The sequence below is a fragment of the Dermacentor andersoni genome, chromosome 7, assembly GCF_023375885.2.
Source record: "Dermacentor andersoni chromosome 7, qqDerAnde1_hic_scaffold, whole genome shotgun sequence".
Lineage (NCBI taxonomy): Eukaryota > Metazoa > Arthropoda > Arachnida > Ixodida > Ixodidae > Dermacentor > Dermacentor andersoni.
In genome coordinates, this window is record NC_092820.1 from 141,273,951 (window position 1) to 141,301,056 (window position 27,106).

A 27,106-nucleotide genomic window follows, 5' to 3' on the forward strand; every position below is an offset into this window, starting at 1 on the left:
TATCTTGGCGAATATCTTCAATACTGAAAGCAAGCTAATGAGCCTATATAATTTATTTATTATTTATTATTATTACTATAGATATTATGGTATATATTAAATATATTATTTATTTATTTGTTAAATTCGTATAGCCTTGGCCGAAAAGTAAATGAAGCCACTTCGCTTATGACCGCAACCTTGCAGCGGTTGCGTTCTCCGTTGATCGGCCCATAAGTCCCGTAGTTACGTTAACTTCCACATGACAACGCATTTTTCTTAGCGCAGGGCAGTGAAGAGGATAAAGCTTTTCCTATCGACGAAACTGCGGAAATAAAAAAAAATTAAAGCTGCGAACCGGGAACGGCTTTCGCTATAAAACCTAACGCGGCAGCACACGTGAAGTACCAAAATGGTCCATTCAAAGGTCGTCGAATATGGCGTAGAATTGGCTCAGAGTAAACGCTACCTTATAATAAGCTATCCTTCTGTGTATCAAACCAATAGCGAAGCTCGGCCCTGATTGGCCAGATGAACATATCGCTTCATCGACGTATTTTGGACTACGCATGCGAAGCCACTCTCTCCCCCCCCCCTTCCCTCCTCCCACCCAGGCCCACCTTTCATCCGATATGTAGATGGTGACGTAGCACCATCAGCAAAAGCGCACTCTCTCAGAAGCAGCCGCAGATAATCATCACGCGGAGTTATTCCGAGTAGACGCCGCAACATCCGCTCGTTCGCAGAAAAAAGATGCCACGAGCGCAGCCATGCGCACGGATTCGTTAGAATACATCCATCACTTCGGCGCACAGAGAGACCGGGGGTGGGGTAAGGAGGTATCCCTACGCGTAGATAAGACTCAATTGCCACGCGAACACATCCCATACGGCCGTGCATACAAAAGCTTCGCGAAGACCACTTGCCGCAGATTCCGTGAATGAAAGGCGCTTCAGTGGAAGAAAGAGGCTCCTTTTCAAAGAGGCGCCCTCGCACCAAATCCCCACCGCACATACAAACGCATACATACAAACACGCACACACACAAAAATCAAGCAAGCAAACAAAACGTCGCCCACCGACACGGACCACAGAGCGCAGGCATCACTGCAGGGAGCCACAGGTTGAATCGGGCACGTCTGACGAGTGCGTACTGTCCCTATACGTAAAAGCCGGCGGGTTCTTTTAGGGCATCATAACGGTTCCGCAAGGCTGCATCTCGCCGAAAGTGATGGCCTTATGAAACGCGGAGTAACCAAAAATAAAAAGAAAGAGAAAGAAACAAGGCGGAGACGGTTGGTGTGGCAGCTTTTGATTCAGGGGTTCACTCATGGCTCAACACGAGGTCGTGACTCGGAGCATTGACCAACGAAAGCCCGCTTAAACAGAGGCCCCGGCTGTTGCAGCGACATCTGGCGTCCGTCTGCTCACTACGTAAGGTAGCAGACCTAACGTATAGCAGACTTAGCAGACGTGTTCTTTGGCTGTTTCGTTTCGTTTGACGAAAGACCGTGGTCACGGGGTATCGGCCTCAAGCAGACGGCGAACGGCACGCTCGCTTACAGACGCACACCCGTGAGCAGACGAACGCACACGCACACAAACGCACAGACTTCCGCGCGAAAGCGCCAAACATGCGCCTATAAAATGGAACAGCTTGGCGTCGGTGGCCCGCCATTTGTGGACGGGTGCTGGTGTGGTGCAAACTAGGGGCACGTGCGCAGGAGTTGTAACAAGGCCCCACTTGACAACAAAGATGGCGTCTTCGTCGTCGTCCACCTCGTTGCAGACGAAAGCAATAGGCCTAGCCCTGGTGGTTTTTACGCTTCTGGCGTCATCTCAAGGTGAGTGGGGCCAAAGGCGTTTCTACGCGTCAACAAAAAATAACACAAAAAGAGAAAGCTTTTCGTGTAAAATACAGGCCTTAATAAATATAAGGACCAGTGTAATCTTAGTGAGGCGTCACGTAGACATTTGAAGACTGCGTTTTTAAATTGGTGAATTTCGGTGAATCGGCAAAAAACACGATGTTATATTGATGTGCGTGTGGTTACCCATGAGTCGTGAGTGAAATCGCGGAAAAAATTGGTTTCGAAGGTAACGGATAATCTATGGATTTCATACCTCGAAAAAGTTTGCGGCACATGCAGAACGGCTCAAAGGCGATGCCTCTACAGGACGCTTCAACGTGATGCTGCGATGATGGCGCAAGAAAATAAATAGACGATGCAAAAGTCACGCGATGCTCTGCATCAACGTGCTGACGTCGTGACCGCAGGGGAACTGGAAGAAACGTTGCGCCCACGACTTTCGCATATAATTAAGCGGATTTCGAAAGCTATTCGCCTGCTTGTTATATTTTTATTATATTTAAAAATACTGTCACTTATTATATTTTTGGCTATTTGTGTATTATAATTTGCGAGCGAACCCCCAAGAATGACTGCTTCGTTGAAAGCCTCGATGCAAACGACTACTGCAACGCACTTCTAAGTTGTGCCGAGTGAGCACGCTGCGTTCTATAGCCTCCGAAATCCAGGCACAGGTGCCGCCACTCTCAGAGGCTCTATTTCGCGCGCTGCTAACTCCGCCCCAACCCCGTAGACCGGAAAGTCTCGCGGTTAGCTCGTCCGCGGTGGCGGCCGGTGGACTAAGCTTAGTTCGTTATTATATTATATTTACTAACAAGGTCCCACAACACTTGCGGTTTCTCTCAAGGCAATAGCCGCATCAGCATGAAGACATATGTGCGTCATCTTTCTTTCTTTCTTTTTCTTAGAATAAACGAACCAGAACACCCCATAACAGTGACGGCTACTCACTTTCACACAAAATTGGTAGTTTCTCCAGAACGGCGAAACGTAGACAGCAAAAGCACGATAAAACGAAGTAGAGGGCTGGCTATAATAACTTCGTTGTATGTCCATTATTGCATGTACAGTCGCGGACAGAATAAAATGGACCACGGGATCTCCGATAACGTTCAATTCCCGAGCAGCCTGTAGCAGTAACCAGTAAAACTGCCCACGACAACGTTGTTAGCATATTCTAGTCGAGGTCCAAAATGCAAATACCAGATTGCGTTGTGAAGTTGCGGAGATATTCAGCTTTTTCTTAGATTTCATGGTCCATAATATTCTGTCCGCGACTGTACGTCACTGCACTATGAATCAGTACGGTGATTTCAAGGAGAATTTCGATTGCTTCGTTATATCCATTATTTCGTTACATCCCGTTCGTTATAACGAGGTTTGGCTGTAAAGAGATAGCAAGGGTTAGCGTAGCGCTGAAGCTGCTCGGACGGCCTTTCACGTATAGCCGTGGGTGACTTGGTGGCTCGACGCAGAACGTGAGCCAACTGCTGCTACGCAAAAAAAAAAAAAAAAAAAAAACAGAGCCCTGGCAGCCAAAGTCGCTGGCGTGATGAAGAGCACCGCCAGCTGTGTGACAACTCGACGCTGCACGACATGCTCGCATTGAAGGAAAATCGCTGGCGGTCATAAATTGAAGCACTTGATGTTTACTGCCCGTGTAGTGTTAGACCACCGTATCCACCACGTGTATTGTATGCATGCAACTGCTCGGCAAGAACACTACAGTTGGCGACAATCTAAGAATTACAAGCTTACACGTACACTGTCCCACTAAGACAAGATTCGCATAGATTGCGCGTCAGCCAATTAGATTCGCTTATTTACCTGACGTAAAGCGGCTCCGCCGCTTATTTACCTGAGCGTCTAGGCATACTTTATAGCGCATCCTGATGTCGCTGCTCAGTCGAAGGTAATATTGAAGCTTGAAACAACTAGCTTTTATTTTCTAATTAGACTAAATTATCCGACCAAAGTGACTAAGCCGTGAGCGGACTCCACCTGGTTCAGCTCTCTTTCACAGGTGAAGGGCAGGAGCACTGCGTTTCTGTGGGCGTAGCTTTTTTTGTAATTCTTAGGTTGTCGACGAATGCAATGCCTGCGGGGTGCCAAGTTGCACCCCATGCTATGGCGAGTCCTTGTGTTCAGAAACAGTTTATAAAAACAAGAGACGATACGAACACTTGAGTCACAATCACGGCACAATTCCACCAGAACGATAACATGCACATGAAACGAAGGATCGTATACACGGCACGTTCTTAAAGTAGTGCACCGAGTCCTCACTCACTAACGCATAACATAGACGACCGGAAAAGCACAGTTAAACATAAATTTCAATGCACTGCGGATCTAAGCAACAGCGAGAGAACCGTTTTAACTTACGACAGCAGTTTCTGGTGTAAGCATATTTTTAAGCGTAAAAACCACCAAGCCGTCCCTGACACTACTCCAAAGTTATTCACGTCTATTTATTTCAATTTTGGTGCGAAATGCCCGATAAAAAGCACACACAGGAGCTCGAAACGCGGGGCATCTTTCTTCTATTTGATCGCAAGAATAAAATAATCTCACAGTGGAGTAGACGAAAAAAAAATCCGAGAACCACTAAGCACTTCTCATGAGTTGCGAATGCGAAACCATTATTGTTCATTTGAACGCCGTACTTGGATATAGGAACTCCTCGCGGCCAAGCGATCACGTTGAGACGCTTGGCGCTTTTGATCCGGCCTTGCCGAAGCGCAGAGACCAGGCGAGAGCTTGTGTATGTGTACATATGAAACGTGGTTTTCGAGGCATAAATGTTAGTACTAAAAAGAGGAGCATGTTATACGAAGAAACGATATTATTCGCAATGAATGATGGAACGGCTGGACATTATATACACATATCTGTATGCAGTATATCGTGTATATCTATATAACAATTCTTCAATGGTGTCCATAGTGTCGCGTTGCAGTGGTGGCGTTTCTGATGCGTCGGTTTCTTAGTGCAACTGTGGATCGAAACGCGCTAGCTTGCCCGTAAGAAATGGTGTTATATGCCGATTGTCAAGGCCTGCGTCCGTGGAGCGTTCGACGTCAGAAGCCAGATACGAAAAAGTGCCTGCAATCAAGGAGGCTTTAAAAATAAAAGCGTCCTTGCCTGTCACTCGCCAAGAAAGCTTCTAATAAAAAACGATGTCTATCCCGGCGATTTTGGATACCAAGGACGTGCGAATGGAAGTTTTGTCAAGCCGAGGGCATACTGCCGCCATACATCGGAGGGAAGGGTCAAAAGTGTGATGACATACCGAAGGAATTGAGAGAACCTGTGAGTGTGGTTTGCTAACCGGCTGTCGCCCGTTAAAAGGGACTTAAACGTTCTAACAGCTGTCTTATCTTATGGACGGACGGACGGACGGACGGACGGACGGACGGATGGACGGACGGATGGATGGATGGATGGATGGATGGATGGATGGATGGATGGATGGATGGATGGACGGATGGACGGATGGACGGATGGATGGACGGATGGATGTATGGATGCTTCGAGGGCACCTTTCGAAAAGGGGCGGTGGTGTGCGACACCAGGCTCCTTTCTTTATTTTATCTTAACTACGTAATTTTTTTTTCTAGACAAGAAAAATCACTCTTGTGTCTGTGCCATCTGTCGTACCTTTACGAAAGCTCCATTTTCTTTTTACCCTGACACTGGCGGCGCTGTAGCTGAAACGTGCGCTTCAGTATGAAACTAGGTAGTAGATACAAAACGGAGAAAGGAATTTGGGGAACGTACTAAGGGAGAGTATACTTGCCATTACCCGTGCAATCTTTTTCCCCTTACTGCATAGCGGACAATAAACCGACACCGGGGGTGCGTTGCCTCCGAAAAAGAGCAGCACTGAGAGGGTTAAATCAGCTGTTCACTCTTCTTGAGCAAGTTAAAAACTCTGAGAGAGATCTATTTGTAACAACCAAATTTGGCCGCCACAACTTCAGTTGAGCTTTGAGTAATGCGAAACATTGTTGCTTGGTAGGAGAAGGGCACCCACGCCCCGTACAAATTTTCTGAAGTGAATTGCACACCGCAGGTTGTGAAGATGAAATGTTTATACGACATTGCGTTGCTTGAGATGTTATGTACAATTTTACAATATGTACAATATGTACATTGTTAGAGTAGGTACAACTAACCTTGTATACATCACTTGAAATAATTACTCATTGCCCATTGGTTCACTCATTGCGGTGTCAGGCATGTCTGACCGATGACAACAGTGGTAGTTTCAATGGTGGATTCACCGGTTAGGGTGGAGCAAGCCTAATGTGCTTCGTTGCTGACGTCAGCGCCCACTTGTGGAAGAACACAGATACGCTACTCCTAGAGTCCGAGAGCGGATATATCAAGCGTAAATGATTGTTTCGTTAGCGCTCTACCGGGTCTGATGGCCGCATTGAGCGCTACCAGGGCGTTTGATACGAGCTGTGCGCTTACATTCAGTCCTAGGCCACTGTTTGAGAGAGCGTGTTATGTAGGGCACTGCCTTCGAGTTCAGCAAACGAGAGAGAGAGAAACGAAGAGGGAGAGGTAGGGAGGTTGACCAAGGACGTGCTCGGTTGACTGCCCGACACAGAGAGAGGGGGAAGGGAAGAACAGATAAGGAGAGAAAATAAAATAAAATTTAGTCTACCAACGAAAATAGCCAAACACCAGGCAGGAAAAACCGGTCTACATGCGACAAGAATGCTTCGCATTAAAAAGAGAGGAAGAAAGCGGGGTTTTTCCTAACTGGTGTATTAACAGTTCGCTTTCATCCCCAGGTCAACAGCCAAATAACGTCGGCGCCAACCCGCAGACTGCCGGAACGTAAGTATGCACTTCAATGTCAGAAATGAGAACTCCAGAGAATCATCATTAAACCTACACAAAAACTGAACAAACTCGTAGGTAAAATTATTTAAACCTCAATCGAATACTTTGGCACTTTATGCATGCATAGTGTTACTCTTGCGAGTGATAGTTAGATATACCTGAAACATTATTTTCAGGGAGGCGCCCCGTTTATATTGCGGTCTGTCTTAATAAAATAGCAACTTATAATTGCTTTCAATATGCTGGTGGCGCGCAGAGGTATTCCTTTATTGTGTGTTTACCCTACATGTACTGCGAAGGTTGTGGGATCGTTCCCCACCTGCGGCAAGTTGTCTTTTCATCCACTTTTATTTCCATTAATTTATCGTTTCTTTATTTCATTTATTAAGCACAATTTCCCCTATGTTCTCCTTGGTGTTATGCTTGTTGGTTTCTTATGATATGTACTAGGTAGAAAGGAGGAAGCACCATATTTCTCGAAAGCGATGCTTTCCTTGTGTTGTCGGACTGGTTTCGACGCCGTGGTCACTAGTTGGACTACCTACTTGCTCTGGAGGTTTCATTTCTTCGTTACAGTAGTTACTAAGGAGGCTACATTCAAAGTGAAGCTTTGTGACGTCCTACGGGTTTAGACGATGAGGTCGGTGATGGTGGTAGTGGTAGTGGTGAGACTGCGGAGAGAAGGGAGCGGGCTGTGAGGACGGGGAGATAGGGGCGGTGCCGAGAAGCAGGAGGCGGGAGGAGAGTTAGGAGCGCCCGCGGATTGGTTGTCGTAAGGTATGACGTCATCGAGGAGGAGGATCAGAGGGGAGACAGCACGTATGTCGGGTGTGGCAAGGTGCACCAAAACTCGGTCGTGTTCGCGGAGAGGACATGAAAGCTTCCTTCGCGCCGATTGCCACGGTGCGTGAGATCTGTGTGGCTTGCTTTACAAAAAACACAAACCTCGTTTAGCTCTACGCGTTCTTATAAAGAAAGTCTGACATTTGACAGGCACAGGTACGTCCACTAGCGTGCAATAAAACAACTTCTCATGAAAGAGGACGTTGTCCGCGAGCACCACCTGTGGAGAGGCAGGCCCTGCCGCCGACGTGACGTAACGTGTAGGATCACGTGACCGCTACTCGTGGATCGCAATGCAGAGAGAAACGAGGAGAAAACAAACGTTTGTAGCGAAAACTGCTTTTCTCTGCTTTCTTTTTTTTTTTTTTCTAGTCGTAAGAACTACCAATTTCTTTGGTTCAAATTATGTACGACAACATAGGGCGGGAGAAATTCACCTACGAACGCGTCCAACGTGGTGGCTAGCTGTGCTGTGCTGCGACATCAGACGTGTGCCAAAAAAAAAGAACATGGTATTCACAGGTACTCAAAACGAAATAGCCGCTGCTATAAATTTCGCTATTCGACCAAATAATTAACCTCACATAAAAATTTAACGCAAGATTATCTTCTACGACGAACATTGTGCACGCAAATTTTCACTTCTCATCACTTAATAAAGAACAACATATTAGAAAGCAAAGCGTCCTGCGTGTTGAAGATGACAATATGAATAGGTGCGTATATTAATGCGTCACACCCCGAGTTACAGAAATCAGTCCATAACTCACACTATTACACCCAAAAAGGGCGTAAAAATGTTGGTCATAGACCGATTGACACCCTCATTCCTTTTCAAGGGCTTAAATTATTTGATAGTGTGCGGTACAATCGTCGAAACAACTTACCAAGTCGTTTCAGCGACTGAAACGACTTCATTCGTTTCTCTTATCAACGCGACACTGTGCATGCCTTTGTCCGGCAACTGAACGCAGTGACTTGTTCGTCTTTGATGTTTTTTTTAAGCCTTATTCTTTCTTAGCTCATTGCGCAGTTTTGCACCGTTGGCGCCGTCAGCCATGGTGGGCCAACCCCACAGATAGTGCAATTTACAATTCTGGTGGGTATGTGCAACATCGTCGTCAACACACAGTCGCGGTCACGCCTTCTCCCTCATGCCATCGTTGTCATACATTCTTCATCGTCCCATTGTCTTCATAAGGGCTTTGTCGTTCCAGTGACGTCATTCTTTCTTCTTCGTTAAATCGCAACAATGCTGCCGTCACTCAGTCGTGATTACGATGGCGTTGCCACGCTACCATCGTCACACAGTCGTCGTCACGCATTTGTTTCCACACCCTCGCTGCGATGCCGTCGCGTTCGTTCAGTCGTCGTCGTTCCGGCTTCGCAGTTTCGTCATACTGTCGCCGGCACGTCATCGACGTCATCTCGTTGTCATCGTGCCGTCGTCGCGCTGTCGTCGTTACGATGTCCCCCTCATTTCGGAATCGTCATCCCATCGCCGTCGTGTCGCCCTCGTCACACCGTGTTCGGTTGCGCCAGCGTGCGCTTAGAAGGCCGACGAGCAAGCGAACATAACAGCGCAATGAATTCTCGAAGAGCAGACTGTTGGGATAGTTGGTCGTCCATATTTGAAGTAGTAGCTTGGCGCGAAAAAAACCACGGACACAAGAAAGACGGACAAGGACAAGCGCTACCAAACCAACCAGACCACAAACATCTCGAGGGTATAACCCTTTCCGGACACAGAAGGCATAAAACCTGGCCCGGCATGTGGCTTCGACGATTTGGGAAATAAGAACATCGGTGACAGAGGATTGCAGAGGGTACACAGAAAAGGAATTGCCCAGTGTACGAGAAATGAATTCTAGAAGAGTAGACTGTTGGGCTAGCTGGTCGTCCATATTTGAAAGGGTTACACCCTCGAGATGTTTGTGTTCTGTTTGGTTTGGTATCGCTTGTCCTTGTCAGTCTTTCTTGTGTCCGTGGTTTTTTTTCGCGCTAAGCTACTACTTCAAATAACAGAGCGGCGTAGTATCGTTCAAAGAAGAGCGCTATAAAACACCCATTAAACTGAAACGTCATGGAAGAAGTAGGGCCTTCAGACATACTAAGCGATACGGCGAGCTCGAGTTGGGCAGTGAAAACGCTTAACCCAGACCACAGTTAACGCTTAAAAATGGGCGTTAGCAACTCGCCGTCCTACATAGCGCTTCTATATTTTTTTATTTTTTTTTTGCATGGAATAAACGTTAGACCGAAGCTCAGCCCTTTCCGGGTGGTCATCTCGCCTTTGTTTCTGCCCTACTTGCGCTATTAGGCCAACCACGCATTGCGCAACATCCTCTTCTTGTATGGTAAGTTAATTTGCGAAGGTTAGTAAAGATTAACTGAAGGAGATGAAACCACGTCTATTTATTTATTTATTTATTTATTTATTTATTTATTTATTTGAAGTAGAGCTGCAAGAGCTTTATCATTCCCATTACCGCTGCCACCCGGCCAACCAGCATTACTTTTCACGACGATTTCGGTTTCTTTTGAGTGGCGCACTCCACATATATTTCCTTACATATTTTTGTTGTAACAGTTATCCAGACAGTATTATTTATTTATTTATTTATTTATTGAGTGAGTGAGTGAGTGAGTGAGTGAGTGAGTGAGTGAGTGAGTGAGTGAGTGAGTGAGTGAGTGAGTGAGTGAGTGAGTGAGTGAGTGAGTGAGTGAGTGAGTGAGTGAGTGAGTGAGTGAGTGAGTGAGTGAGTGAGTGAGTGAGTGAGTGAGAGTGGTACTCCATTCTCGCTCGCTCAACTGCGTACTCATTTCGCCTTTGCTACACCTCACTCTTGAGCAGCGGGCCAAATTCGCCGTTTCAAGGCCAACCCGGATCACCACCACAGCCGATGCCGCCCCAACAGCAAGGACCCGCGGGTAAGCGTGCTTTCAGAGATAACTAAACAGGCCATGATGTCACCACTGCTTTCTGTATTTTTTTTTTCGCTCCCACTGATGAAATCGCAATGCAGGTAACTAAGAAAATGCTAGGCGCATGCACGCTGCGCACTCTGCTAAAGAAAAAACGGATATAGGTATTCACTACACACGAAAGGCGAAGTTATCTACATTAATTAAAACAAACTTATCAGACATATCCGGCGTTGCATATTCGCTACTGCAGAGTCCGTTACGTACTTGTGCTGGCAACACTGTCCAGATAAACGAAGATGGCCACTATATCGAGAGTCATGGCGCCTCTTTCGCTTGTTGGGCTGTGCTCAAGTTTCTCGACTGCGGTGTCGAATCGAGGTGTCTCCTCGAAGCTGAAAGGGTCCTTGCTGCAGATGACCTTATTTGGATCAGGGGGATTGCAGAGACAAAATTGCGCAAACTTTTGCGTCGTACGTGCAAACAACACGCGTGCAAACAACGTGCAAACAACGCTCGGCGATCACCACCAGATTTTATTTTTGTTTTAAAGACAAAGAACCTTTCCAGTGAGCCGGGAGATGAAGAAGGCAATGGTTTACGCGTGGTCGGGCCTCTCCGCAAGGCAGCATGCAAGCACTCGTGCGCATCGTCGCTTCACTGCTATACAGCTAAGATGCTTGACTGTTTTCAACCTCCATGGGCAACTCCGCGCTGCGACTCGTGTTACAGTGTATCGCGTATAGTATCTCACAATATATAAGCAGTATAACGTCTGTCGTCTCCTCAGAAGCTAAATATACACATATTGTGCACTTATAAAGACCAGGCGCTAGAAACTGTGATGTTGCACTGTCGGTGTCTTCTCGGGATGAAAACAACTGAGAGTTCGGTTTGTCAGTCCGCGCAGGTGCAAGTTGTTTATTTCGTTCCACCGATCCGAGTGGTATACGGTCGTCCGTGTCCGATTTGTTCGCGTTCACAGAACGCTGCGTTCGAAGTAGGGCGCCGGGTTTGGGTACACAGCAAAACACCCGCGCGCGCGCGTACGGAGTCTCAAGCCCCCGGTGGAACGCTGAGAACGTGAGAAGCGAATAACGACCAACCGGACCAAGTTGCGGTTCTTCCAACAGGTTTACAAAGTTTAAGCGACTGTCGATCATTGCAAGCGAGGCCATTTTTATTAGTGCGAAGGCATGACTTGGGAACGAATCGAACCATCTGCAATGAAATTCACTGGCGTGCGCAGCGTTGGAAAGCAAAACTATCGGCAACCCTGCGCGAAGGTCGAATGCTCCAAAGCTGGAACGAGCGCTGCTTGCAGTTGCTTCTGAATTTCTTGCCAGGAAATAAAACTGAAGACTCGCCGCGTTCGATGAAAAAGACGCCATTCCCTGCTTGCTCTGCGGAAGTAAAGCATCTAATTAAAACGATGCATCGCCTCGAGGCATAGCATGTGTTATCTCCTACAGACCTTCCGAGCTGGTTACCTTTCTCGGTTACCGCGCCTGCGGACGAACTTACATAAAGGCTACAACTCCTGCTGCCTCAAGCATTAGTAACGCTAACGCTCAAGCGAAAAACTAAACAAACGAAACCAAATTAAGCTTCAACACACATCACTATAATGCATCACAACGTCTGCCTAAAGTACACTCCACGATTTGTAATGTCAGTGTAAGGCCGTTATACGTATGTTTAACATACATAAATATAAAGCAAGGATAATAGGTCGTCCCGTGTGAAACGTTTCAAACAAACCAGCATAGTATTGTTCGCATTTGCCCAGTCCGCAATTTACTCATCATTTCACTCTCCGATGCACATCGCCTGCTTCTTTCGGGAAACTATTAAATTATACACTGCCGACTTCCCATCGGGAAACCTACAGTGGCAACGCCGAAGGAAGAGGCAAAGAAAGCTTCGCTCTAAGAAAAAAAAATTTATTCTCTTAGAAAGAGTTTACAGACATGTGTCGTCAAAATGCGCGTCGAAATGCGTTGATGCACTCGTCAGCGCTTATCCATGCACCTGTTTTACGCAGTGCTGTTTACGCGTCTTACTGGGAAAGTTACACTGGAAGAATAGCGCGGAAAGGATGACCGACAAAGACTTGACAGGACAAACGCTAACTTGTCCTAGCTTGTCTCTAGCTTGTCCTGTCTAGTCTTTGTCGATCGTCCTTTCCGCGCTATGCTTCCAGTGTAACTGTGTATTACCAACCAGCCCAAGCCTATACTCTTCTGATTACTGGGAAAGCCGAGAGACTGGACCAACGTTGGCCGAGCATTGGAAATACTCGACGGGCACCTAAAACTCGCGCGCGCGCTCGCAGGAGCCGGCTTCCGAAGGCGCGGTCCGTTCCCGAGGTCGGGCATCGAGGGCCCCATGGCGGGTGGGCCGGGCCGCGGCATTCCTCCCGAGGTCCTGGCTAGGCGCATGGCGTTCCTCCAGGCGGCGGCGCGAGCGAGAGCGATGCAGGAGGCCACGACAAAACCTGACATCAACACCTTGCCGTACGACTTCGGAAATGGCCTCAGGCCCCGAGCCGGCCGCGACGAGGGTCGACCCGTCATGGTTCCCACCGGAGTTCCCCAGTTCCCTCACCCCCAGGGGATCCCCACACGGCAGGGCGGAAACAGAAACAAGGTACGCGGACAGCCCATCCCAAAACTCCGACTGAAAGGCGAGCTACATATTGCTGCGCCAAGACGGGGGGCAAGCTAAGTAGACGTGACACGTCAATAGCACGGAACACGAACGACGACAGGAGTTAAGGCAGATACAAAAATACACACGGTGAATTTTAAGTATCTTTACTTCTGTTCTCGGGTTTGTTTGTGTTTTCCGCGTTGTGCACGCGTTCATTAGATCAATGAACAAACTTGTTCCAGACTGAAGTTTCGATAAGACAGGACAGTTCCGTTGTCGTCGCTTTGTACTGCACAATAAGCACTATGTAAGAATGACTAGCGCACCTGCGCATTGTTGACCGGAAGCATCTTGCTATAACAAGTCCAGGGGTGACGATTCTGAATGCTGCCGACTTCCACTAAGCCGTCGAACTCTGCCACGTTGGCGCTTTTAGCCAATCATAGGAAAGACATCTTCTGTAAAGGGCATTCTAGCGCTAAACAGCGGTTCATTTGTCACTAACGCATGCGCTCCCTCATTTTTTTGTGTATAATGCCTCGCTCTCTCTCAATCGTACACCTTGTCACGTGACCATCTCACCGCTAACATGTCCCTCTCTCTCTATCTCCATCTCTCTCTCTCTATCTATCTATCTATCTCTCTCCTTTTTTTCTCTCTCTCTCTCTCAATCGTACACCTTTTCGCGTATCTCACGGCGATCATCTCCACGTGACCATCACGTGATCCCTCCACGTGGTGCTTCGCTCGCCCGACCACGGACTCTGTGCGCAGGGCAGCGGCGGAGGCCCCGGCCAGCCGAGAGGCCGAGCGAAGCGGGAGCGCGGGCTGCTCGACGGCACGCACAGGCGAAGCGCCCGCGCGGTGCAAGAGGTGAGTGGGGCGACCCTTCAGCAGCCGCGGGGTATAGCATACGCGAAGGCTTATTGGCCACGTGCGTGCTATAACCACGCGTGAGGCGCTTGTGGAGGACGACGCGTTCCACGTCCGACGCCACACGGCAAGTGGATGGCTCTGGCAAGTGCGTGTGCACACACACACACACACATTAGAGAATTTTTGTGCGTCCGGTATACCGGCAAGCGCGGGCGGTTTGCCGGATGGGCGGGGCGGTAAACGTGAGCGGCCAGATTGGCGGCGCCAGCTGGTGGTGCAAAGCTCAACCACACAAATACAGAGCCAATTACTATATTCTGCTTAGCTGCTAGTGTAAGTTTTTGACTGCAGCGTAACCGTGTTCACACTTACGCCGCTGCCGAAAATTTGCTCCAGCAGCGAAGCAGGATATAGTGGGTTACTGCAGTTTTAGCTCTGTATTTGTCTGGTTGAACTCTACGCCACCAGGCGGCAGCACCGCTCCGGCCGCCCACGCTTGCGCCCCTGCAAATCCGGCAATCCGCCCAGAGCGCCCCCGTTTGCCGAAATAAGAGACACGCTAAAAGTCCCTATTAACATATCCAAGAAAGCGCAAAAGGACGACGGCCGCCTCTGCACGCGTAGTGCTCAAGGTGTGTGGGTTCGGCTACCACCGCAGCCAAGTTGTCCTTTCCTCTATTTTCATGCCCTTTACCTCTGTTATTTCTTTTGTTGTTGTTGCATTCCAATTTCAAAGAACGATTAAATTTCCGTATGCTTTACCAGGCTTTATAGTCTGTTAGCTTCCTGCAGTTGTGAGTAAAAAAAAATAACAGGGCCTTAGGGTTTCTCGTATTGTTCCCACTCGTAGGCTGCTATCCGTACGCAGCGGCCGAAGTTGCATTATCTGCAGGACAGTCACCAGCGAAGTAAAGAAAAGAGGAAAAGAAATGTCTTTTAAAAAACAATAGTGCGGAAAACCATTGGCGATGACTGCCCATGCGAGAGAACAGCCAAGCGCTTCGAGAAAGCTAGTCGCCTTATTAAAGGAATGAGGCACTCGAGGGCGTATGCAACTAGGAGGTGCGCACGAATCAGTACGACAATGAGGCACGCTCATCCTTTCAACAAAGAACAAAACGAAATGTATCGAAAGTAGGCTTTACGAGTGATGAAACAGCGCAAAGTGACAGAAACGCGACGCGAGCGGTATACGGATGAGTGCCGACGTCCTACTATTTGTTTATTGCAGAAAAAGAAAAAAAACACGTTTACATTGCTAATATTTTGCTTTGGCAGAGCACAATAGTCAGAAAGCAGTTCACTACAAAGCACAGTGCATGCATCCACAATATGTCAAAGAAAGGCATAAATATAATAACTAAATGTTTTGTCAAGAAACGCCGTTCACTGGTTACCGAAGTTAACGATAATGGCTGACCTATACGTGGCGACTTTTTTTTTTTTTTTTTTTTGCGGGAAGCAGCTACTTCTCGGTGTTATTGAGAGTGGCAATAATAGACGTTGGAAATACAAATCGGTCAATCCATCTTTCAGAGGAACACGAAAGTGAAACATGCATTCCAAGAAGCAGTGTCTGCTTTATTGCACGTTCACGAATACAAGTCCACAAGCGTTCGCACAGTGTTTTACTAATTACAATTTCGCTCCGAGGGCGACGTAGTGACAGATATAGCAGGCACCGTGAGGCCAGTGCTGCTGCGCGCTTAACCAGCACTCCGCAGACTACCAGGCGTCAAGGGTATATCAGTGACGCGTATGTGGCGAAACTGCGTATGTGGTGAAAGTCCGTATGTGGCGAAACTACGTCGTCACCACCCGGCGCGTTTTTAGCGAGCGAAAACGCGGTGCGCAACAAACACTCGCGCCGCCGCCACCGCGGACGCGAGAGCACGCGCACGAAGGAAATGAAAACGTGGCGCGGACTCGCCATGCATCGTCATGCCTGATCGCGATTTGTATTAATGTATTGTTCTATTGTATTGTATCGTATTGCATTGTATTGTATCATCATCATCAGCCTGATTACGCCCACTGCAGGGCAAAGGCCTCTCCCATACTTCTCCAACAACCCCGGTCATGTACTAATTGTGGCCATGTCGTCCCTGCAAACTTCTTAATCTCATCCGCCCACCTAACTTTCTGCCACCCCCTGCTACGCTTCCCTTCCCTTGGAATCCAGTCCGTAACCCTTAATGACCATCGGTTATCTTCCCTCCTCATTACATGTCCTGCCCATGCCCATTTCTATTTCTTGATTTCAACTAAGATGTCATTAAGTCGCGTTTGTTCCCTCACCCAATCTGCTCTTTTCTTATCCCTCAACGTCACACCCATCATTCTTCTTTCCATAGCTCGTTGCGTCGTCCTCAATTTAACTAGAACCCTTTTCGTAAGCCTCCAGGTTTCTGCCCCGTAGGTGAGTACTGGTAAGACACAGCTATTATACACTTTTCTCTTGAGGGATAATGGCAACCTGCTGTTCATGATCTGAGAATGCCTGCCAAACGCACCCCAGCCCATTTTTATTCTTCTGATTATTTCCATCTCAAGATCCGGATCCGCCGTCACTACCTGTCCGAAGTAGGTGTATATCCTTACCACTTCCAGTGCCTCGCTACCTACTGTAAATTGCTGTTCTCTTCCGAGACTGTTAAACATTACTTTAGCTTTCTGCAGATTAATTTTTAGACCCACTCTTCTGCTTTGACTCTCCAGGTCAGTGAGCATGCATTGCAATTGGTCCCCTGAGTTACTAAGCAAGGCAATATCATCAGCGAATCGCAAGTAACTTTTATCCCCGATTCTTCCCAATCCAGGTCTCTGAATACCTCCTGTAAACAAGCTGTGAATAGCATTGTAGGGATCGTATCTCCCTGCCTGACGCCTTTCTTTATTTGGATTTTGTTGCTTTCTTTATGGAGGACTACGGTGGCTGTGGAGCCGCTATAGATACCATTCAGTATTTTTACATACGGCTCGTCTACACCCTGAATCCGTAATGCCTCTATGACTGCTGAGGTTTCGACAGAATCAAACGCTTTCTCATAATCAATGAAAGCTATATATAAGGGTTGGTTATATTCCGCACATTTCTCTGTCACCTGATTGATATTGTGAATATGGTCTATTGTTGAGTAGCTTTTACAGAATCCTGCCTGGTCCATTGCTTGACAGAAGTCTAAGGTGTTCCTCATTCTATTTGCGATTACCTTAGTAAATAGTTTGTAGGCAACTGACAGTAAGCTGATCGGTATATAATTTTTCAAGTCTTTGGCGTCCCCTTTCTTATGGATTAGGATTATGTTAGCGTTCTTCCAAGATTCCGGTACGCTCGAGGTCATGAGGCATTGCGTATACAGCGTGGCCAGTTTCTCTAGAACAATCTGCCCACCATCCTTTAACAAATCTGCTGTTACCTGATCCTCCCCAGCTGCCTTCCCCCTTTGCATAGCTCCCAAGGCTTTCTTTACTTCTTCCGGCGTTACCTGTGAGATTTCGAATTCCTCTAGATTATTCTCTCTTCCATTATCGTCGTGGGTGCCACTGGTACTGTACAAATCTCTATAGAACACCTCACCCACTTGAACTATCTCATCCATATTTGTAATGATATTACCGGCTTTGTCTCTTAACGCATGCATCTGATTCTTGCCAATTCCTAGTTTCTTCTTCCCTGCTTTTAGGCTTCCTCCGTTCCTGAGAGCACGTTCAATTCTATCCATATTATACTTCCTTATGTCAGCTGTCTTACGCTTGTTGATTAACTTCGAAAGTTCTGCCAGTTCTATTCTAGCTGTAGGGTTAGAGGCTTTCATACATTGGCGTTTCTTGATCAGATTTTTCGTCTCCTGCGATAGCTTACTGGTATCCTGTCTAACGGAGTCGCCACCGACTTCTATTGCACACTCCTTAATGATGCCCACAAGATTGTCGTTCATTGCTTCAACACTAAGTGTCCTCTTCCTGTGTTAAAGCCGAATACCTGTTCTGTAGCTTGATCTGGAATTCCTCTATTTTCCCTCTTACCGCTAACTCATTGATCGGCTTCTTATGTACCAGTTTCTTCCTTTCCCTCCTCAGGTCTAGGCTAATTCGAGTTCTTACCATCCTATGGTCATTGCAGCGCATCTTGCTGAGCACGTCCACATCTTGTATGATGCCAGGGTTAGCGCAGAGTATGAAGTCTATTTCATTTCTAGTCTCGCCGTTCGGGCTCCTCCACGTCCACTTTCGGCTATCCCGTTTGCGGAAGAAGGTATTCATTATCCTCATATTATTCTGTTCCGCAAACTCTACTAATAACTCCCCCCTGCTATTCCTAGTGCCTATGCCATATTCCCCCACTGCCTTGTCTCCAGCCTGTTTCTTGCCTACCTTGGCATTGAAGTCGCCCATCAGTATAGTGTATTTTGTTTTCACTCTACCCATCGCCGATTCCACGTCTTCATAGAAGCTTTCGACTTCCTGGTCATCATGACTGGATGTAGGGGCGTAGGCCTGTACAACCTTCATTTTGTACCACTTATTAAGTTTCACAACAAGACATCTTGCTGTTATACTGCCTAATGGCCTACCTAGGTTAAACAATAAAAAAAGAAAAAAAGCACTAAGAACTACCACACGTAAATTTTCTGATCCCCTATTGCGAACTGTGCTTTCGTACGTCTCAGTCTTTTGTCGTTTCCTTACTTTTCTTCCACCAATCCTTTAATCGACTCTTACTAATGCCTGCTGCGGACATGTTTACTTTACCACTGCTCCCGCTGAACCCACGGGCTTGAAGTAGGCCAGTTGTGCTTAAATCGACCGCTGGGTAGACGTCTTCACATTCTAATAAAACATGATCCATAGTTTCCCTAGCTTTACCGCAGCAAGCATATGCTTCTTCTTCCTTATATGATTATGCGCGGACGTCACCGCCACCTGGTGGCGTTTTCCGACCGTCGTCCCACTTTCAGCTCGCAACCGGCAAAGTAACGCCATCTCACACGGACGCTATAGGAAACTAGCGTGATGGCGATGGTTGGGTGACGTGCGTACATCGGACTAATTTTCGGTGGAGCTCTGTATAAGACACTTTCGTGTCAAAGTAAAAGCATGGTTGCATTTTCACGTTCTTAAAACATATACCCTGTACCAAAGTTGCCAGCGCGAAAACTGGCACCACCTTTTCCGTGATAATTGCACTAGCGTGAAACGACAACACGAAGAAACCAGACCGAAGAGGCGAAGCGCGAACAGCAATTAACAACGCAGTTGTTAGTCCGCGCTTCACTCCTTCGGTCTGTTATTCGTGTTCGTTTCCTTGTCCTAGCGTTCTCACGTCCGCGCAAGAACCATGGAACCTCTCACAGACTAGCCCACTATTAAGCAGTGTTGGCGTTCCGAATCTCATCCCCCCCTCTTTATTTTTTCTTCCTTCTAGCTGATGCACTCCGAGGAAGAAAAATGAAGGATGCAGACAACCGACTCGGAAGTTGACATGACACAGCGAAAACGGCGAGACGCTTTAACAAAAAAAAACGCAGGTGATTTGACTTGGCAGCCTAGAGGTGCCGGCAAGATGATCTCACAAGAACGAAGGCGACCGGAACGACTCATTAAGAAACAAAAGAAATAAAGAGGAGAGAGAGGGGGGGGTGAGAGGTGGCTGCCGTAGGTGCTAAAGCCAAATATAATGCTTGCACTTACAAGTTTTTCACTACACCGCGCTCAACAAATAAAGTGAAAACGTCAACTCCTGCCAGCATCTGCCTCGTATGTCGCCATAAAGTTTACTACAAACAATTACTACTAACATGGAAACTTGCCGCTTATATCAACGGGCGCTGCTAGCCCAGCGGTTGATGCAGCAATAGAATGATGGTGGCACGTAGATTTACCTAAACGTCGAGCTCTCTAGCTTCAAACTGGTTTGTGACTTTGCAGATTGATCATTTCCTATTTAATGTTGTGCTACAAAACAAAGTGCAACAGCTGGCATTGTTGCGTTCTGCGCCTACAACACACGATAATATTGTAATGTTATATTAGGTGCTGGTCATGTTCGTCCAAGCCTCAGGTGCCTGCAATGTAATTAATCACATGAATAGCGCTGAGGAACGTTCAAAGATTCTTCTCTGTAGAAAAATAAAAAGGGAGACCAGGACGCAAAAGAGTCTAAGCAGTCCTACTTCTGAAGCAGAAAAGAGAGCAACAGAACAACTGAATGTTAACCCAAAACTAAATATAAACTAAGAATATATATATATATATATATATATATATATATATATATCAGAAGGCCCCACCCTTCGAACTTCGAACACCGATGGGGAAATGATCGAGACGATCAAGGTTCACGCGAACTCTTTTAACCGAGGGGAGGTCGCAGGTTGCGGAGGGAGGGCTGAGATCATAGTCGTCCTGGCTAGAACAAAGCCTTAACGGGAACACAAAGTTCGGTTTCACCGCCCAACCAATCAACCGCACGGCGAAGACAAACTGTTCTGCTCCCCCCCCCCTTTCTCGTTCCACTCGAACAACGCCCGCTATAGGCAGGTCGTCGTACTCCGGTCCCCGCACACCAAGGGGCAACATATAAGAGACGAAGGTAAAATGCAAAACAAAAGGGGTTACCAAGAAACCGAAAATAGAAAAGGGTTCACGTCGCGAGCGCGGATCGCGAGCAATCTTCGACGAACGCGAGCGCTCAAACCACCGGTGCTGAATTATGCATGAGGTTCGGCTCCCCCTCGCTGCAGGGGTGCACCGCGGAGAAAACGCCGGGCACCGCCAACGCCATTCCGTCTCGCGAAAACAGGTGCAGCACCGCATTCCACGCAAGCTGCGGGGCGTTCTGAGGTGGTCGCCACTATGGCGTGCGGAAACAAAAAAGTTGATGACTAGTTAGTTATGCCAGCGCACTGCTAGTGCGCAAAATCGTAAACCGCATGCGCTTCTTTTAACTATTCAACGTGCACTCACCACCCTTACAGTTCCTGTCGCACTTTTCTCGCGCCTGATGGAGCACTTCTGCGGAAACACCGTCTGCTGTCTATTCTGGCGGCAGACGACGACGTACTAGGGGACATTTCTCGGTCGTGGTCATATTTGTTAGTGCGTCGTCTGCCCTGCAATACACATAACAGACGACACAAGGCGGCTGTAAATAGTGCGACAGGGACTACAATATTAATGAGAGCATATTGAAAAGCTAAAGCGCGAATGCCTTAGGTTTATACTACGAGAGCCAACCCTCTACAGCCTACACGGATGCGGCGTACCCCAGACGAGCAGCCACAACAGCAACCGTATAATCGTGAACAAAGAAAGTCGGAGTAGCATTCCCCCGAAACAATCACCTCCAAGCCGAGGAAGCCACCATAGCCCTAGCGCGCTCCCAAACAGAAGTTGAAGTCACGGTGACGTACTCTCAACAGGCATGTTACGGCTTCGCTAGCGGCAGAATTCATACCAACGTGTTCAGAATCATCAATCAAATGCCGCCAATGAGATCAGTAATGATCATCTGGGCGCCTGCTCACCACGGCATTCCTGGCATCGAGATCGCCAAACCTGTGGCTCGAGGTCTGACCCGCCGGGGAGGAATCCGAGTCCAGGCACATGCACCCTATAGTCTCGTACCAAGACATCACACAACATTACAAGCTCACCCACAGAACATACCCTCCCCCACACAAGTGGCTACCTAGAGAGCAGCGGATATTCTTTCAAGCTCTACAAGTCGATACATTCCCCCACCCGGCCAGAAATCACTTCATAGCCCCTACACAATTCTCTCCACAATGCCACATGTGGTAGCGAGGAGATTCTTCATCGCGTCCTCTGTCACTGTCCTCGCTAAGATTTACAGAGACGATGGCTAGCAATCGCGATAGCGGGCTTTAATTAAAATATCTTTAACAGCGAAAATCACTTTAGAATGCCGAGATCACAAGTCATCTCCGAAGAGGGCAACGAGGGCACTGTTGCAGTTCTTAAAGATAACAGATTTGGACGAGCGGCTGTAGCCTGAACTGTTGTTTATAGTGATACAATTACTACTGTGCTATGCAATGATAGTATGCGGTGATAGTGACCGACTGTGATCGTGTATAAGTGTTCCCTTTGTTTCTCTCTCTCTCTCTCTATTTCCCTATCGCTTTACCTCCCCTTCCCTCTCCCCAGCGTAGGGTAGCAAACCGGATCTTCCCCTCTGGTTAACCTCCCTGCTTTGTCTCTTTCTTCTGTCTCTCTCTATCTATCTGTCTCCGCAATGCCGCTTCTACGGAGAACCCGGGTCCCTCAGGCATACAATAGGGGGTTGCAGACAGCCACCACTAAAACCTCCAAATACTTACCACACCAACGAGCTCTTGGAGAGAGCTCGTCGGTATGGTAAATCAACACCGAAAATTCTACAGCGGAACCCTGAGAGACAAGTCACGAACAAGGAAGAGCATAAGCAACGACTCGACGATCTCGAACATACTTACGTCAAGAAACGAGAACCAGCGTGAGAATTAAAAAGAGAACGTGCTCGCACTAAAGGTATCTGTTCCGTGTACTCGGGAACCAGAAAAAGCAAGGAAAAAAAGGGAAAAATAAATCGCACAACAACTACGCCTCTATAAGAAATCTCGCACGTCCTCGCGGTCCTGACCACACGCACACGCCATAAGCCGCCACGCCCAGGCAAACCACAGGCAGGCCACATGGCAAGCCACACCGCACAACGCAATTGACGGCTGATCAGCCACAGCCACTCCTCGCTTCGTCGCAGAGAAACGAATACGCATGTTTGGACGGGGAAAAACAAAAACAGCAAGAATTGAGCCAACGTGTCATCCACATGCCACCAGAGCTCCGTCGAGCCGTGTGTTGTTACTTCATTCTAATTGTTTACTTTCACTTTCCTGAGCGTCCTACCCGCAGGCGAGTGAGAAGTGCGGGTTGTTCCTCGCGATGTTTCTTACTGCGGTTGTCCGCAAGCGTTCTATTACACTTATTACTTTTTCTGTCGTTTATTTATTTATTTTTTCATTCGGCCACACCATCGCGGCAGCCCACGCCTGACTTGGTATCGCGCCATTTCTTTTCACGAAGACACGTGGTCGACCCACATAACTATAACCCGAACGTTTATTTATTTTTATTTGTTCTTCAGTTTTAAACAACACTGCTGCACCCGCCACACCGTTGTACGATCTTTTCTTTGCCCCACCTGCAAGCCGCCGCTAAAGCGCCATCTCCTTTTTTAAGTCTGCACGCACAAAGCAAACACACCTGAAGCTTGGACAGAGAGGGAGAGAGAAAGAGAAAGGGAGAATTAAATTAAACGAAATCAAACTATCGCGACACAGGCTGGACCCGTGCGGAATGAAGAGGCGCGTGTGAGTGGAACTCTCATCCGTCGCAATAAAAACACAGACTGGGGTTATTATCGCAGTCGCGATATAAGTACGGGCGCCCCACCCATATTGAGTTTACTTCTACACAGAGCTTACCTACTATACCTTCGTCCCAACTTCTCAACCACCGCCGGCGTTTCGAGTGCCCTTGAGCGACGAAAGGGGTCCAGAGGAGTTCCCAGCAGCGCGTTTGTTTTGATTAGCGCCAGAACTGCGGCCCGGCCAGGAGGACGGTCGTCGCTCTGACTTATTGCCTCTCGGACTCGGAATGAAACTCGGACGAGTGGTGCGAATAGATACGGCGTCCCAGCATTGTTAGAAGAAGAGCTGTAGGAGCCCGAAGGTGAAGCTGAGCAGGAGGCCAGGTCGGCAAAGTATTCAGTCGTGTGAGTGAGTGAGTGAGTGAGTGAGTGAGTGAGTGAGTGAGTGAGTGAGTGAGTGAGTGAGTGAGTGAGTGAGTGAGTGAGTGAGTGAGTGAGTGAGTGAGTGAGTGAGTGAGTGAGTGAGTGAGTGAGTGAGTGAGTGAGTGAGTGAGTGAGTGAGTGAGTGAGTGAGTGAGTGAGTGAGTGAGTGAGTGAGTGAGTGAGTGAGTGAGTGAGCGAGCGAGCGAGCGAGCGAGCGCAAATGCTTAGCGAGATAGAGATAGAAAAGAGCCATTAATATAACCACGAATGAGTTTTTAGTGATAATAGATATCGAGGGCGGGAGTAACGATAGTAATCTTTCGCGATCAAAGGACACCGAGATGATGAGTCAGGGAGTAGACAGATATTAATATGTCAGATAGAAAGGGAGGCTTCCAGGGAATGTGGCAGCCACTTAAAATAATGAGATCCCGTATTTTGCAGCTACCCGTTTCATTTTTACATTCTCCTTTTCTTATGGTTCGCCACGTCGAGCGCCCGATCCTGCCAATAACGGCAGCGAGGCTTCGTCTCAGCCAGTGACTTAAGAAGCTTTGCCTCAAGAGCCGCTACCTAAATACGTGGGAACGAAGAAATCATTGTGCTCAACGTCCACTACACCGACTTTGGTTAGGTTTGTTGCCTTTAAAAGAAAAAGTTAAGATCTAGTGGCTACAGGAACTGAGCTCTGCTACTTGGGCCATCAGTTTTGTTTTTCCCCTAGCGAAATTCGTCTAGTGGCTACAGGAACTGAGCTCTGCTACTTGGGCCATCAGTTTTGTTTTTCCCCTAGCGAAATTCGTAGAAAATCACACAACTGAAAAAAAAATCTCGTACCATGTTTCTAACTCCGTAACTCAGTAATGAATAATGATATCACAATTCTGTGAACTGCACCTAATAATACATAAACCATAGGACAAAGTTAATACATTTCGAGGTTGCCAGGCTGGCAGTTGTGAAACTGCATCTAATAATACAACTAAAGCAGACAAAACTGATGTATCATGCTATGCACCACGCTCAAAATAAGGCACTCGCAGGACTTCTGCCGAATAAAACTTTTGCAAGGCTCTCACAAGAGCAGTAACAAATTCTCGTAAGCAACAAACTAGCATATCAAATTTGTCCGCTTCAGATGATTTACCCGATGCATTTTACAGAACTGCGAGTTTCTTGGGGGTTTTTTCCGTGCAGAGTTGCTGATTCTCAGACTACATGCTTCACTCTTTTTCAACTTACCAGCTTTCGGTAATCTCAGCGAATCAGTACCAGGTCTTCGAAAACCAAAATTCTGCCTCTAAAGTTGCTAGAATTTAACTTTCTCCTTCAAATGCAACAAGTTTCGTTCAAATTGGTCCAGTGGTTGTTTAGTCATATTGTTTCCACTCTTTACGGGTATTTTAATGGAGGAAATAAAGAGTTCGCCCCCTAGCTAAAGCTTCCTCTTAAGGCGAAACGAACGGGAAATGAGACGTGTCGTCACAAAATACGGCTCCGAATGTCCAATAAATATGGTCACCAATCGATATCATTACCGCTAGCGCGTCAAACCGTGCAGTCGAGTGAGTAACGGCGCATTCGACCGATCGTTTCAGAGAATTCCGGCCGCACTGCAATGGTCGCACACAAGCCAGTAACCGTACGCTTTTCTGCGTGAATTAGTGGGGGGCTCCGATGGAGGTAACGAAGTTGCCCTTACCACTATTAGGCCCGCTTGTTCTTATTCTACAGCTTTAGATGTATCTTGCCCAACCTCGGTAGCACTGCCGCAGCGTTCTGAAGCGATCAGTCGAAAACGACATGCGTGAATGGAAAAGTACGTGTCACGGCGAGGGTTAATCGAGACCGCTAATTTGAGCTAGTCGGAACGTTTGTTGGATTCGTGGTTACAAAAACTGAGTGCAAACACAGGGGGACAAAGAAGGAAATGCGCGACGCGAGCGCTGCGATCGAGTCGCTTGCGTTTGCGCTGAATTGCCGTAACCGTGAATCAGCGTGAGTTGCACATATGACGCTAAAAGTACGGAAGATTGAATTAGCCTGTCACGTGACTCGGTGATACGAGCGCACTAGACCCGCGTGCCAGAAGTGAAACTCGGCGTCGTACTGTCGACTTGTTGTCATGCTGGGGCTGAGTGCCGGTACTCTGGACATACGGCAGAACATACTCAGGAGGGTCAGAATCGAGCCTAATGTTACAGGTGTCTACACCTGTTGGATGACGAACAACAAACGCGCTAGCTCATGTATGCAGCACATGTATCGCGCAGGGGTGCGTGCGCTTAGTTGGCGTCCCTTTTTTTAATTTGTTTACTAATTCTACGTTGCGTAAAACCATAAAAAATGGGAAAACAGGAAGCAACAGTGTGGTTGCACACAATATTTTAGGGAAGCGCACTCCAGACTCCCCTATGCCACCACGCACGCGAGCGTTTACTCGCGCACGCTGCACTAAAACGCACTAATAGCAACCTCACCGACGAGCCCTGATAAACGAGTTTTCCAACCCGATCGACGCAATAGAAATAGAGGGTGGTGTCGCACAAAAGTGCCGGTTAAAAGGTCAAAGGAACGAAATTCCAAAGTGGTCGAAAAAAAAAGAAACAGCATAACACATAAGGAGAAGGGGTCACTGCCCCGATGACACGTTAACGAGGTGCTTATCTCTCTCCGGCCATTCAACGAAGCGAAACGGCCGCCCCATGTTAAGTGCGTATGGGAACGAACGCACGTTTAAACTCGCACGCACGCACGCACGTGCAGACACACACATAAAAACGACAGATTCGCAAAAGCAAAACGCACTCGCGCGATCTCACACACACGGACACACATAACACACACACACACACACACACACACACACGAACGCGCACCCACACTCACACATGCACGTAAAAAAAGAACGCGTTCACGGAAGACAGAAGCAACAGCGCCCCAACTTCACAGTATTCGAAACTTTCTAAGCGTAAGCGCTCTGCGCTTCTGCATGACGGCTTCCTCATCACAGTATAGCAATAGTAGGCACGAGTTCCTCAAGCTGTGTGGGTTCAACTCAAAAACTTCGGACGATTATTTTTTTTCAATGTCTCGCATTAATTTTGTTCACTTATATTTGCTTAGAAATGAACTCCGCTCCAGGGCCTGCCATTTCGGGTCGCAATTGAAGTGTCCGTACAAGGGCGAAAGAATAAAAAGAAAGAAAGAAAAGAAACGACAAAGAAAAGGTTCCCTGTCAAATGAAGCCAGCGTGAGCATCGCGCGAGCGTTCCGGGTGAACAAAAGCGACGCCGGCACATTG

The 27,106-nt window shown here is 47.6% G+C and overlaps 2 protein-coding genes across 2 annotated transcripts in view; one reads left to right on the plus strand and one right to left on the minus strand.

Moving 5' to 3' along the window:
* The window catches only part of LOC126533728 (beta-1,4-glucuronyltransferase 1-like), a 350,896-nt gene that overhangs the window by 251,606 nt on the left and 72,184 nt on the right, over window positions 1–27,106 (minus strand). The window lies entirely within an intron of this gene.
* Window positions 1,640–19,752, plus strand: LOC126533732 (uncharacterized). Its single transcript, XM_050180922.3, has 6 exons — window positions 1,640–1,823; window positions 6,656–6,701; window positions 10,405–10,481; window positions 12,811–13,124; window positions 13,902–14,000; window positions 19,432–19,752. Exons 1-6 carry the CDS (start codon window positions 1,736–1,738, stop codon window positions 19,456–19,458), a joined length of 651 nt encoding a protein of 216 aa, XP_050036879.1. The 5' UTR covers window positions 1,640–1,735; the 3' UTR covers window positions 19,459–19,752.

Excerpts from the sequence above, each read along its gene's own strand:
- LOC126533732 (XM_050180922.3), top strand. The coding sequence starts at position 1,736 with ATGGCGTCTTCGTCGTCGTCCACCTCGTTGCAGACGAAAGCAATAGGC. Across the intron at positions 6,702-10,404 it reads AACCCGCAGACTGCCGGAAC|CGGGCCAAATTCGCCGTTTC; the intron begins GTAAGTATGCAC and ends ACTCTTGAGCAG. Across the intron at positions 13,125-13,901 it reads AGGGCGGAAACAGAAACAAG|GGCAGCGGCGGAGGCCCCGG; the intron begins GTACGCGGACAG and ends CTCTGTGCGCAG.